Genomic DNA, 14859 nt, shown 5'->3' on the forward strand with positions numbered 1-14859 from the left:
TTTGTTTTTTTAAAGTGCGTTCAGCCATTGCCCTCGATCACCCGCACACGCGCACGCATCTCCGGCCACGCTCACACTCACACACGCACGCAAACGCGTGGCAGCCGCCAGGTCGGCAACTTTGTCGGGCGCTCCCAGCCGAGCTCCGCTTCCTCCTGTAGTAGTTGGGCGCAGGCCCCGCCTCCCAACCGTGTTGTCAAACGGGCCGGGGTCTCGGATTGGTCCAGCCGCTGGGACAACACCTGCTCGACTCCTTCATTCAAGTGACACCAGAGCTTCCAGGGATATTTGAGGCACCATCCCTGCCATTGCCGGGCACTCGCGGCGCTGCTAACGGCCTGGTCACATGCTCTCCAGAGAGCTACGGGAGGGCGCTGGGTAACCTCTATCCGAGCTGCGGCCGCGAGGAGGAGGGAAAAGGCGAGCAAGGAGGAAGAGTGGGAGGAGGAGGGGAAGCGGCCAAGGAGGAGGAAGAGGAGGAGGGGAGCACAAAGAATCCAGGTCTCCGGGCGGGAGGTTTACACCAAGAACCATGTGTGCCGAGCGGCTGGGCCAGTTCGTGACCCTGGCTTTGGTATTGGCCACCTTTGACCCGGCGCGGGGAACCGACGCCACCAACCCGCCGGAGGGTCCCCAAGACAGGGGCTCCCAACAGAAAGGCCGCCTGTCCCTGCAGAACACAGGTAAGTGCGAGCGCCCCCGCGGCGGGGAGCTGCCGGGAGACAACACCGTGCACCCACGCAGCGCGCCGCGGGCGCTTTGCCCGGAACTGAGAGCCCACCTAGGGGCCGCGCAAACTCTTGGGGTGGCGCGGGACGTGCGAAGGAAAGCGCGAGGCGAGGCGAGAGCGGTCCGCGCCAGGCTCCGCGCGCCGGGATTCCGCACGTGCTGGCAGGGTGATGAAATGGCTGGAGCAGGACTTGTTGCTGTCCTCCCCGGGGTCGAGGGTAAAAGAGGCAGCGCCTGACACGGCCAGTGCCGGCCCCGGAGTCCCCGGTCCGGTACAAAGCTCCCCGCTCCATCCCGGCCGACCCGCGGGAGGCAAGGAGGGTCCCCGGAGCCGGCCTGCGCCCTGTGCCCGGAGAACTTCTCTTCCCAGCCGGCCGGCCGCGACAGGACCACTTTCCCCCTCCTCAAAAGATGCCCGACATCCAAGAACTTTGTAGGCGAGACCGATCGCATTGTGAACTTCCCCCTCCGGGGCATTGCTTTCCGGGGAGGGGCCGGGGGAGGTGGCGCAAAGCGTACCTCTGAGGTGCTGCCGCCTTCTCCCTCTCCAGGGCAGGTCAGCAGGCGCAGAAATGGTGACAAGACCCGAACCGCGCGCGGCTGCTGCTCCACCGGCTCTCCGCTCACCGGCAGGCTGCCGAGCAGAGCCAGGCGTGCAGGGCACGGGGCTGGCCGTTTTCCCAGCTCCTGGGAGAGAAAGACAATCTGCCTGGAGCTCCTTCGCTCGGCGCCCCCCCTCCCCGCCGCCGCCGCCGCCGCCTCCGCCGCCGCCTTTATTTGGGGGCCTGAAACCCAGCGGCGGCGTGCGTGCGCTCACCGCACGAGCAGGAATGCACGAGTGCCCATTAGGGACGCCCGGAGCGAGTGAATCGCCGCCCTGCGCGCTCCTGCCCGGCGCACCGGGGCCGCGCGTGGGATCATCCGGGAGTCTCCCACCTCCACGCGCGAGCGCCCGCACCCCCAGCCCGCGCGGGGCTCAGCCTAGGACCCGCGCCCACCCTCCCCCCTCTCCAGTGCTTTCCCTGAGAATTGAACGTGATTCTCGGGAGTTGGTGACCTCAACAAATACACTCCCCTCATTCTCTCGGTAGATTTAATCTGAATGCGGATTATCTACTCGGACCCCGCCCTTCTTCCAAAATATACTTTTCTGATGTAATTTTGTGGTTGGCTTAAATCAGTGAATTGGGTGGGTGGGGGGAGGGACGGAAGAGAGTCTCCTGCACGGGGCAGCCTGACAGTTAACTCCCCCAGTCTATCCTTTTGGAGAGATGAATTAGGGCCACATTCTGCGAAGGAGGGCAGCAAACTCGGGGGTCGCGGGAATTTCTAGGGGATTAAGTGATATCTCACACCGGATTTCTGTTTAAAAGGACCCTCTAAGTGCAACGATTGCGTTTCTGCAGGCTAGCCCCCATCTGACTCGATTCCTGAGCCTGCTCGCAACCGCAGCTCTCCTAGCCTGGTATTTTTAATGCTGATGGGTTTGGAGGCGCTGCCTTAATAGGAATTTTGTTTTGATTTTTAGGTGTTCAGTCATAAAGCTGAATTGAAACTGCTTTTTGGACGCTCGCATTTGGGGGTCAGGAAGGAAATGGCTGTGATTTAGTAGCAGCGGCTTTGAGTTCCAAGTAGAGAAGGGTATTTCATTGATGAAGTACAGAAGGGAGAGAGAGCAAGCTAATCATTTAAAATCTTACTTGTGTCTGTGGGTTTAGAAAGCTGAAATTGTTTCTGCTTTCAAACTAAGTATTTCCACAAAGACTTGAAAAAGATGGGAAGGATGAAGAGTGGAGTGCTCAGACCTAACTTCTGATTGTGATTTTTGTAACATAGGTTTGGCTATTTTTTTTACAGATACAGCATTTACAAATACTGACATTTTCATAAGTAGATTAAATGATGACATTTTCTTGCCCTAGCTTTTTAGATCCTCAAATAGTCATTTCTAACTTTATCTTCTTCAGTTTTCTCTTAGTTATTACTAACTTTTATTTCAGCCGGCCCCTCTGCATTCCCCAGCGTGGCTGAGAATTTTGTATATATTTGTATGTAATTCTCATTTTAGCGGAAATCCAACACTGTTTGGTCAACGCAGGCGATGTGGGGTGTGGTGTGTTTGAATGTTTCGAGAACAACTCTTGTGAGATTCGAGGCTTACATGGAATTTGCATGACTTTTCTGCACAACGCTGGAAAATTTGATGCCCAGGTAAAAACCACATAGAGCACAAAATGTTCTAGGTTGGCGTTGCATGACTGAAATGTTCATTGGAAGGACTTGTGAACAGGTTTCCTTAGCTGATCTTTATGGTGTATTTTAGCATTTGCAAGAGATTCTTGGTGCACAGCAGGATGCCAGTCTCTCCCCACTCCACTCATGGGGTTCTGCTTTCCAGCACTGTCATGTGGTGAAATCCTTCTCCACTCTTAAGCTGTGTCTACACAGGCAGAGTGGGATGGAGTGCAAGTTGAACAATCATCTAAGGATTCTTAGCAGAGAACACAAAAGGCATAACAAATAATAAACATCTTGTAAAGGGACACACTATGTCTGGCCACCCAGAACTCAGTCTGCAAGGCCCATCACGTTAGAGACAGTAGGTTTATGGGAGGAGGACAGGGACTCCAATTATACATTCCAAGACCTGTTTTCACCTATTAGGGAAGAATAAATGAGACACAAACTTCATAGAAACTCATCATCTCCAATGGGTATGTGAGCAGGCAACACGGATAATTCAGGGCCTCCAGAATAACCGACTTATTCCTCCTAAGTAGCAGACCGTCCTCTCCCAACCCAAAAATGCTGAATGAGTCCTGCTCTACAGAGTCCTCTAACAACGCCTGACCCACTCCACCTATCCCAGAGTCGGCAGGGTGAAAAAAGCCCTGCTGTTGCTTGGGGCAGGGCACAAACCCAACAAGCCACCCTATGGTTCCAGTGCTGACAATCCAAATACATTTCAGGTGGCAAGTGGCATCAGGCTCACCTTCTTCATGTTCTCCCCAGCTCATATATGCACTACAAAGCCCCTGTTGTTCTATCTCATCAACTTCCTCTCCCGTGTCATTGAAGAGTGGGGGCAACGTTTGGAGAAGGCCAACAGTTATGGTGTGACTTATGAATGCCACCCGTCACCATCTACTGCCATCCTGTAGAGAGCCTGACAAAGCAATGCTTGGGAACCAGAAAGGGACACAACAGGGCTGGCAACCTGCGCTGCAGAGGATGTGGGGTGGCAGGGGAGGGGCAACAGAAACCAGGGAAGGAAAGAGTAGAACGTTTGAACTCCTCAGGCTCCCCTAATAAAGCATCCCTTCTGGATTAACTGGAATTAGGAAACATAATAGGAAATCCGGAGGAAAGATGTGTATTTAAGGGCGATCCCACAGGATGTCAGGGAAGAATACCAAAACAGATTGCTGCAGCCCTCGAATAAATTAATCTTCCTTTTTCTCTCAACCAACAGGAGTATGTTCTCAAGTGAGAAGCATCCCTTTCAAGCTGGTTCCCAGCATGTGACTACTTCATAAATGGCACACCCTACCCTCCATCCTCTTTGGCTCCCACTGGAAAGTCAGAGCAAAAAGGGCCATGGGGAGGGGTTTTTTCAGCAACCAGACACTATCTGTAGACATTTCAGTTGCTTCTAAAGGAAGAACTGAATTAAATGTGCTGGCTGGCTTCCCACTTCCAACCTAAACCCGTTTTCTGTCTCCACTCAGTTACTTCCAGGCCTGTCTAAAAACAGAGGGGTGACCTCTCCAATGACAGCTTGTTTCTATAGTAATGGGGGAATGGGGATCCCTAGGTAGGTATCCCACAATGCCTCTCTGCCCTGAGAGGTTGATAAGGGAACTCACGCCCCAGCCTGCCTCCACACCCCCAACAGCTGTCTCCTTTCTAGGATAAGAACAATCTAATGGGCTTGCCAGAAAAGAGAACTGTGGGCCAGATGTATGCCTGGCTGCCTTAGCCACTCAGAGGCAGGGGGTGTGGGGGAGGGGCTGTCAGTTGGGCAGTTCAGACTCCAGATGCTGCCAGGCAGTGTGCCAGGCGGGCCTTTTAGAGGCAATAATCCTAACAGTTTAAAGGAGTCGAATCGTTTTCAAAAAGGAAAAGAATGCTCCTCCTTGAAGGATAGGAGGAGACATAAGTATATGGGTTGGGGGCGGTGGGAGGCCCTGAGGCACGGATAGCACCCAATCTTGATGTCACTCATGGGGTCGGAGGAAAAAGCAGTGGTGTGAGACTTGGATCAGCAGGCACCTTCTACTTGGGAAACACTCTTGCTGGGAGTTCAGGATTTACGTATGGCCACATTCCCCTTGTGTTCCAGAAAAGTTGCCACCAAACAGCCAACCCTGGGCTGCCTGGAGGTCAGAGGGCCACGGAAGCCCCAGAACAAGGGAAACTAGTAGAGCAGCTGGGGAGGAAGGAGGCAGATTTGTTAGTCTCCCGAAGAAACATCCTTTTTGGCCAAATGCCGGAGTTATCATGTCACTCTAGACATACCTCCTGACGGAGCATCAGCCTGCCGCCTGCGTGGACGGCAGTCTGAGGCAGGACCTTGAGGTTCAGTTTTCAAACAAAAGTCCTGTGTAAGGCCATTAAGTGTGAATGTCTGAGCTTCTGACCAGGACTTGTCTGTTTTGCCCCCCTCTCTCTTTTCTCTGTCCCCTCTGTTCTCAGGGCAAATCATTCATCAAAGATGCCTTGAAGTGTAAGGCCCACGCTCTGCGGCACAGATTCGGCTGCATAAGCCGGAAGTGCCCCGCCATTAAGGAAATGGTGTTCCAGTTACAACGGGAATGCTACCTCAAACACGATCTGTGTTCTGCCGCCCAGGAGAACACCCGGGTAATGGCGGAGATGATTCACTTCAAGGACTTGCTGCTGCACGAGTGAGTGCCACCCCACAGGGGCCCTGGGAAGGAGGGGCCCACTCCTCAGGCTGGTGTTGGAGGAGTTTGAGGGGCTTGTTTTCGGAGGCCAAACTCCCGTCAAATGGGAAAGGTTGCTCTCTACCTCAGCAAGCTGCACTGACTCCCCTGGGAGGCCCTTTCCTGCTGGCCTTCAGGAAAACTGAAAGAAATGTCCACCATTGGTTTCAAAAGCATAAGCAATAGAAACAAAATATTGTATAAGCGTGAAATGTGTAGGATTCAGAAATACGCTTTACCTTCCCCTCAGCCCAGATCCCAAGAGTTCTGAGTATTCCAAGTGGCCATGCAGGTGCCCCAATAGACAGCTGAGAGCTAAGCACGGTGGCTGAGCGTTTACCGAGTGCGATGCCTTATGCTCACTGCTTTACGGGAATCTGTCACCTGGTCCTCACAGCGGCCCTGCGAGCAAGGTACCATTCTCATCTCCATTTTACAGATCAGAAAACTGAGATTCACTGAAGTAAAGGTCATACAGACAATGAGAGACAAAGCCAGGCCCGGGAGCCCACTTTTTGCCAAAGTGGGTAAATATGAACTTGCTTATTCAAAGGCTTACAATTCAGTAGTAAACCCCAGACATCTTATTCCTTAAAAAAAAAAAAAAAACTCCCATCTGTAGGATCCTAAACTTTGCAAAGTGATAAAGCGTGTTTTACACAGTTGCTCCTAACATGAAGCATGGGCAGTAGGTCACAATGGTCCCTTCCTCAGAGGCTGAGGGCAGAAAGCCGGCCACTAGCTAAGCGGACCAATACAAGTCACTGCCAGCTTGATGGCACCATTGGTCTTTACACAGCGACTCACTGGGCCCAGTCAGTCCAATTTTATGAAATCTTGCTCCTTAGTTGGTGCCATGGCCTTCCCCCAGCTATGCCACTAAGTAGGCTACTCCCCACCCCACACTGCCCAGATCACAGAGGACAACAACCAGCACCCGTCACTTTCCACCGGGTTATGAGGGTCTAGGTATCTTGCAACAGCCCCAGTGCAGTGTTAGAATTTGAAGATTCACCGTGAATCTCTGCAGGCGGCTCTTGCCAAGAGCAAAGTAATGTCTTCTCCTTAGTCACACTGATGCCCCAAAAAATAGTTATCACTCTTTCAAATACTTGTAAAGAAACAGAGCAACAAGAGTTTCAACAACAATAACAATAATGATAATAGCTATTATTTTGTGAGTGGGCCAGGCCCTGGACCAGGGACTTTACCTGGACGATCTGATTTATCCCAACAGGGCTGCAAGGTAGAGATCACTAACCCCACCTAAGAGAGCAGAAAAGGGCAGCTAAGAGGTTCAAGATCTGGCTCTGAAGTTTGATCCCTACTATGCCGCTTGGGAACTGGCAATAGATATGACTGAAGCTGCTTATCAGGAATAGACATGAAACCTCCCTGCTCCTGATCTGCTCTCGCCCTACTAGACCTGCTAAAGCCTCACTGGCCCCCAGATGTAGCAGGGGTTCTTCCCTTTTCTCAATTACACCCCCATTACACAAGGAGAGTGCTATAAAGGTCCCTTCCTTCAAGCTGCCCCTAGAAGACACAAATGCCCCATGGCTGGGACATTCCCGAAGCTCCTTTGTCCTCAGTCCGCTGTCATCCACTATAGATAGTTTGTTGGCCTTAAGAATGGGTGATGGGCATGAGTTCATAAGTCAGTAAGACATTCCTGGAGTGCAAGAAGACTTTGTCTTTTTCAAGATTGGAGAAAAGTCTTCTTTGGGAAAACCGAAGGTTTTGAAGGGTTTTTTGCTCCCCCTGGAATTTAAGAAGGGGTAAAGCACTGTGGCTTTTCTGGTACCTCCTCCATGGAAACATGGCCCATGGGGCCATGAGATTTTTACTTCCCGAGGGCTCCTCGCATCATTTAGAATGAACACCTAGCCCTCTGCCCCAGCCCACTCTGGGAATGCACGTGACTCACCCCTGGGCCTCTTTTAAGAACATTCACTGTGCCTGCACACAAGTCCTCTTTCCTCTCACTAAGCCAGCAACTCCAGGCAGCGGGTCTCACCGAACCCCAACTTCCCCCAGAACCCCACCCCCTTCCTTCTGAAGCCATGACTATGCAGTGCATCAACTGGAACTTCGAGCTGAGTTGATGGTGTTGTTAACTATCTTCACTGATTCTGGCACAAAGGATCCTATCAGTCCCCAAATATCAAGAAGACCATTTAAGAATGTGTGGCATTGGTCACAGATAAGAAAATGAGAACTGAATTTGCTTTTCCCTTTATTTATAGAAGAGGAAATCACAGTCAATCCAGAATCCACATCACCCCCATTCCTTACCCCAATTCCTAGGCACCGCAAAACACTCATGTCTGGTTAGAGTGGTTCCATCCAAGCTCTCCACTTCCCTCTGTTCCTCTCACCCCTTCCCGCCCCACTTTCTCCATATCAACTGCCTTGGCTACACACACCCTGTCACTGGGTGCTGGCAGCCTCCAGGCACATCCCCCTCCAAGTATTTTTAAAAATCCTTTAGCCTTGCTGACACCCAGTTGAGAAAGCTGGGCTTTGTCATTAGACACGGGCTGAGCTTGCAGCCTGAGAAGGCACCATGCCAGCTCAAAACACGGCTTAGATTAACACACACCCCTCCCCATGGCTCACAGCTTTCTCCTCGGGAGAGAGCGCCAAAGGCAGGAGAGAGTGTGGGCTAGTCCAGCCTTCTCGGATCCGCCTTGGGGTTCCGAGAGCTCATCTGGCAGGCAGACTGCCCTGGCAAAGGAGGCCAGGAAGCAGTCCGTGCTTTCCCAAGAGAGCCCTCCCCTTACTCTGCGGAAAGAAACTCAAAGAAGAGCATCAGGCTAGTCCCAAAAAGACAGATTCTCAGCCCCCGCAATTTGCTCATGTCGTCCCAGAGGGGGGCAGGTACAAATCAGGCGCTAAAATCCTGATGCTGCCATAGCAGATAAACTCCGTGACCTTGAGCTCCCTGAGGCAGTCAGTTGCTAGTTGTCAAAAGATAGAAGGAAACAAATATGCGTGCAGCATTTCTTCTGTGTTGCCCCACGGCCCCCTCTCACAGCCCGAGAAGAGGAGTGTTATCACTGTCCTTGTCACTGGTAGGGGCCTGCCTTAGAGAGTTTAAGTACCCTGTCCATCAGCCATGCACAGACTCTCTGACTCCAAAGGCATCAAGTAGGCCTTAAAAGGCAGCTTGATCTCTATCAGCCAGAACATTCCTCTTCTCTGCTCTCAGCCCAGCTCTAGGCCTTCCCAGCCCAGAAGCTTCCAAAGACTACTTTCCCCTCTCCCCCGCCCTCCCCCCCACCACCAGCCATCTCCATTTTTACATCTATGACATGAGGACAGTTCAACTACAACTTGAGGACTAATTCATAAAAATGGCAGTGAACTACTTCTCAAGTCCTAAAACACAATCTGCTCTCTGCCTAGCAACAACTGCCAACTTGCAAAGAAAAGATTAAGTGGGCTAACAGGCAGCCACCCAGGTGGTCCAGGCTCACAGAGGAAAAAAAAGTCTTGTTCCTTATAAATGATCTCACGTTCCAGAGTGATTTCCCTGCCCAGGGTGATGTCCCAGAGCTGCAATGCTCATGGTCAGATATATCCAGAAAATTTGCTAGCCAAGGACTGCTAAAGAATGCTGGTTAGCCACATGAAACATTCTATACCCTCCTTGGGGATTTTAGAAGGTCAGTGAGATGTAAGAAGGGCTCAGTGAGTGGGCCATGAGAGCCCATTACAGGGGACGCCTCTTACCAGATGGGCCCATAAAGAGCAGGCCCGCTGTTCCCGCCCGAGGCACACACCTCCCACCCCCAGGTCGGCATGAGGTGGTCATCCTTCCTCCAGCACTTTTCCCAAAGAACAACCCAGGGCATCTGGGGGACCTGAGCAAGAACCAAGTGTGTTTATTTCACAGATTGCTGGCACTCATCCCAACACCTAGGCCCCTTGCGGCCAGCCCTCACTTCCAGTTCTAGGCAAGCCCAGACTGGAAGAATAGAGCTGCTTAGATGGCCACTCCCCCTCTTCAATCTTTAGTACCAGGAAAGGGGAGAGCTCCATGGGAAGTGACCTCACAGGGTGGTGGTCTGCCTCCCACCTTTATCCACCTGTTCCAGACTCCTCGAGTGCAGAGGGAAGTGCATCCAGTACCCTCCAAAAACACCCTTCTTCACCATGAGCCTAAACCAGGGGCAAACACAGACATGGGGAAATGGTTTCTTGGGAGCCTCCCTTAGAGAAGACTTACCTGAGAGAGTGGCACCAAGTGCAAAGCCAGCCAGCCCCACTGATGCCGCATGGCAAGAGGGCGATGTGAGAACCATCGCCCCAAATCTTTGACAGCCCCTCCTCTCCTGCCAAAGAGATTCCTCAGTTTGGTATTTCTGATCCTTCACCATTTGCCTTTTATTCCACTGGCCCCCACGACACTTGACTACTCCTCCTACCGAAACCCTCCTAGCTGGCATACCTGAAACATGCCCAGGGCTCTCCTACACTCCTTTCCAACACTCACACGGCCGCCATACCTGGCATTCTCATCCACCTTCCCCAGAGGCTCTTCCTTTAATCGTACGCACCTGCAAATTGTCACTGGCCCCTTTCCTGGTGGTAGGCTTGATCACCGGCCTCTCTCCAATGCCCGGCATGGAGCCTCGGAGGTAATGGCCATCTAGTAAATAGTGGCTGAGGCCAGCGCTCCTTAGGATATGGATAAAGGCTTGAAGTAATTCTTGAAAGCTCTTTCCCAAAACTAAACCGAAGCCAGGCCTCGGCCGTATGTCTCTTGCCGGGTATCCTCACTGCCCTCTGTCTCTGGCCCATTCGGGACTGGTTCCATTCTCTCTCTCTCTGCTCTCCATTTCTAGACCATACGTGGACCTGGTGAACCTGCTGCTGACCTGCGGGGAGGAGGTGAAGGAGGCCATCACCCATAGCGTCCAGGTGCAGTGTGAGCAGAACTGGGGAAGTCTGTGCTCCATCTTGAGCTTCTGCACCTCAACCATCCAGAGGCCCCCCACGGTGCCCCCTGAGCGCCAGCTCCAGGCGGACAGAGCCAAGCTCTCCAGGACCCATCACGGGGAGGCAGGTCACCACCTCTCAGAGCCCAGTAGTCGGGAGACGGGCCGAGGTGCCAAGGGCGAGCGAGGTAGCAAAAGCCACCCAAACGCCCATGCCCGGGGCCAAGTAGCTGGCCACGGGGGCCAGGGAACTTCTGGAAGCAGTGAGTGGGAAGAGGAACAGTCTGAGTATTCCGATATCCGCAGGTGAAAGAAAGGCCTGGCCGGGAAATCTTTCCTCCATGCCGTCCATTTTCTTCTCTATGGACATTCCAAAACATTTGCCATTAAAGAGGGGGGATGTCACACGCAGGATTTGGTGGGGATTGCGGACTTGATGAAGGTGTGTGCTAGCGGGCCGAACAGGTGAGGCAGAGGCGGCCTAGGCCGCAGCGAGGTCTCGGCTGTGCCCGGGGGGGTTCCACACTTGCACATCCCGAAGTGAGCGCCACGCGGCCTCCTTGCAACTTTGTCTTCTTTCCATCCGTGGAGCCACTGGGCGGCGGCCTGCGGTTTGCTCTGCTGTCGGGGAGGTGGGCCGGGGAAGGGCGGGGGTCGGCAGGCCCGCCGGACTGGACCGGGCACTCGGTGCTGTCTTGGCGGAGGGCGGGCTGGATCCGGGTGCAGGAGGGAATGTGAAAACCATGCTGGGAGTCAGAAGGGTGGAGAGGAGACGGGGGCTGTGTGGGCGCTTGGTGCCAAACAGAAGTTCAGTTTCTTGCATGGGACCTTGAGGTTTGGAGCTGCTGGGGACGGGGAGGGCAAGGGTTCTAAGTGTAATTTCTGAGCCATTGTTCTGTCTGGGGGACCATGTCCGAGGGAGTGGTCCCTGTGTGTTTGTATATTAACCACTGCTTCGAATCTCTCTTTCACTTTATTTATCCAGTTACATCTACATACCTTTCGTCTAAATAAATGGCTTTCAAACAAAGCAACTGGGTCATTAAAACCAGCTCAAAGGAAAAAGAAATACAGCCCATCTTTTGGGGCTGATTTTTTTTCTCTTTTGAGTGCTCTTTTAAAAGGAATCAAAGAGCAATGAAGCCGTGCGTCTGCCTGCCCGGCGTGGGCTCGCAGCCACTCAGGGCAAACCACACCCCTGGAGGAAAATGCACGCATGAGGAGTACATTTGACAGATTTTTCCTTAGCATTTTGTTACCCCCACCTTGAGCCTCAGCCAAGATCGATAAAGCTGCATACCTGATGCAATGAGGTCAAGTCGGAAACGGAGCTTCTTGGTGTATGGGATGGAAAGGGGGAGAAGAGAGCGAAGATGGCTGTGATTTCCAGCAGGGAAGGCTGACCTTTTACATAAATGGAGGAGACCGCCAGGAAGCAGTGAGGGACAGGATTTTCCAGATCCAGATTGGGAATGTAGCAACGAAGAAAGGAGTCCGAGTGGACAAAAGAAAGGCAGAGAGGAGGGACAGAACTAAAAATCCAAGGCAAGGAGGGAGAGGACTGTAACAAAGGGTCAGCGGTGGGGTTCTTGTGGTTGGTCAGAATGTTCCACAGATAGGCCTTTTCTTTCTTGCCTGCTGGGTTGTCACATTAAAGCTTCTCCCTTGCAGCCAGTACTCAAACAGGAGGCCAGTATTACAAGGAGTACACAGGTGTTCTGGGCCAGTTCCTTCCAGAGCAGTGGTCAGCAAACTTTTTCTGTAAAGGTCCAGGTAGTAAATTACACTATTTTCCATTGGGTGGGTCATGTGGGTTCTGTCACAAGTAGTCAACTGTGCCGCTGCGGCAGGAAAGCAGGAATATATAGACATGGGTCACCAACAGGCCTGGCTCCACGCCAGTAAAACTGCATTTAATAGGTGCCCCCCTGGATCTGGCTCTTGGGCCTGAGTTCTCTGACCCCCATTCTAGTGAGCTGGAAAAAAGTAAGCATCCTCCATTTGTATCAGCTTATAGCTCTCCCTCAAAACAACCTGAGGCCAGAGATAAAGAAGCTAAATTTATCTACTCTAAAATAATTTGTCCCAGGGAATGCCCTTACCCAAAATCCAGCTAGTATTTATATAGCCCAAACCCAATCTCATCAGTGCCAGGACATGGTGCTGGAAGGTCAGCTCCCCAATCTTTCGTAATCCAGGTTAGAAAGAAACCATGGGGGGGGGGGGGCGGAAGGGGACAAAATGCTGGGAGAAACACCTAGAAAGAGCTAGAGCTGCAGAAAGCAGAAGAGATGGTGCACTTAATCCAGCTCTGCCCTCAGGGGGAGAAGGACCGGTGTGTCAGGCTCTGCCATGGGAACCAAACGTAAACCATGGCTGTCTCATGCCATGGGCCACTGCAGCATGTTACTGTTTTACTTACATCACTCAAAAGCTGAAGCAATAACATTCTCCCGCGTTGCTGGGTCAGCTGTTCATTTGTTCGCCGGCTCCTGGGCTGGATGTGTGAAAGGCATCACTTTTATATTTTCCTCAGTGTAAATGTTTTATGTGTTCGCCTACTGATGTCCCATTTGTTGCTTCTATTGTAAATATTTGTCATTTGTATTTATTATCTCAATGTTTTCCCCCAAGGCATAAAATTGCTTACCTTGTTCATTTGAACCCCTTCACTGATCTCTGTTGTATATTTTTCATACCACTAGTGTGTTGCTTCTCAAAAGTCAGGTAGATCGCATTTCATTCTGGTTCTTAATGTTTTGAAGCATACAATAGTATTTATTGCGAAGGTTCTTTGGCTCAAAACGGAGTAAAGTCCAAATTCCTGTAAGAGTTGACAGAGGCAATCTAAAATGTAAGCAAAGTAGTCATTAAAAATAGACACTCAACTTGGGCTTCATACTTCATACAAATTTACTCATGAGCCTTCCTTTAAGGAAGGATGTGGATTTCCAAATAAAGATACGATGTTTATTTTGAGCTTTGCATTTTAACAAGATGATCTGAACACCTCTCCTTTGTATCAATAAATAGCCCTGTTATTCTGAAAGGACAGGACCAACCTAGTACAGCAAAATGCTGACACCTGAAACCAAATAAATAGCAAACACCAGCTCAGAGCTGTGGTCATACTTAGACAAACACACACACACACACACACACACACAAAGAGAGAGAAATTTAAACTTGAACCAAGTAAAAGGCTTTGCTAGAACAACATGGAAAAACAATGCTACCAGAGCCCATTTCCTAAGGAAGAACAACCTCATCTGATCTCAGAATTGGCACCACGTGAGCTTGTTAAGTCATAATGTCTGTTTCTGTTATGGATTTAGGCAGCAGGTCCTGAACATTGTCACATGGCATTATTTTTCTCCATTCATTAATAAAAATTTTAAATACATGGCTTGCCCTTGAGTAGCGTTATTGTCTGAGAGTGCTTCGGACAGCCAGGGCACGGGGGGAATGGCTGTGTGCAAGTGAGTTTTGAGTCCGTTTAAAATGCTGGATGCTGGGTGCCTGGGTGGCTCAGATGGTTAAGCGTCTGCCTTTGGCTCAGGTCATGATCCCAGAGTCCTGGGATCGAGTCCCGCATCGGGTTTCCCGCTCCTTGGGAGCCTGCTTCTCCCTCTGTTTCTCTCTGTCTCTCATGAATAAATAAATAAAATCTTTAAAAAAAAAAATTCTGGATGCTCAGTTTACAGGAAGGGAAACCAGGTGAAGATGACCATCCTGGTTTCTCCTCCATTAAAGGCACTCTGTCCAAAACACTGCCTGAGTCACCAAGACAAAGAGCAAAGTGAACTCCATGCAGCCTGCCTGGAGGCGCCAGCCCCCTCCCCCCATTAGGGCCGTCCTCCCAGCTCCCTCTGGTCTCACCTGTGAGTCTCCCCCTGTGGCCTGGCCCCCCCTTCTTTCAGACTGAGCTTGTGGCAGATGCCAGCAGCATGACAGCTCAGTGGCCTGGCACCAGCAAGGAAGCTCGCTGCCTCCTCCCCAGGTCCTCCTCACCACAGCAAAACAGAGCTGGAGTCCCTGGTTTCCCATGGTGTGCCCACCGAGTGCCAGGCACCCTGCTACGCATTTCACATACATCCTCTCACCCTGACTACATCCTACAATTAGTGGGTATAGTCCCCATTTTACAGGCAAAGAAACTGAGATAGGGAAAGGTAAAGCAGCTGGCCCCAAACCAAACCATGCGGCTAGCGAACAGTGCACCCAAACCCAGATCTGTGACT

At 51.6% G+C, this 14859-nt stretch overlaps 1 protein-coding gene across 1 annotated transcript; it reads left to right on the top strand.

The window, feature by feature from the left end:
• The first annotated feature begins 532 nt into the window (after nucleotides 1-532).
• On the top strand, nucleotides 533-10928 carry STC2 (stanniocalcin 2). The gene is made up of 4 exons (XM_021698443.1): nucleotides 533-683; nucleotides 2798-2940; nucleotides 5425-5636; nucleotides 10526-10928. Exons 1-4 carry the CDS (start codon nucleotides 533-535, stop codon nucleotides 10926-10928), a joined length of 909 nt encoding a protein of 302 aa, XP_021554118.1.
• The last annotated feature ends 3931 nt before the right edge of the window (nucleotides 10929-14859 follow it).

Source organism: Neomonachus schauinslandi, chromosome 7 (genome assembly GCF_002201575.2).
Source record: "Neomonachus schauinslandi chromosome 7, ASM220157v2, whole genome shotgun sequence".
Classification (NCBI taxonomy): Eukaryota; Metazoa; Chordata; class Mammalia; order Carnivora; family Phocidae; genus Neomonachus; species Neomonachus schauinslandi.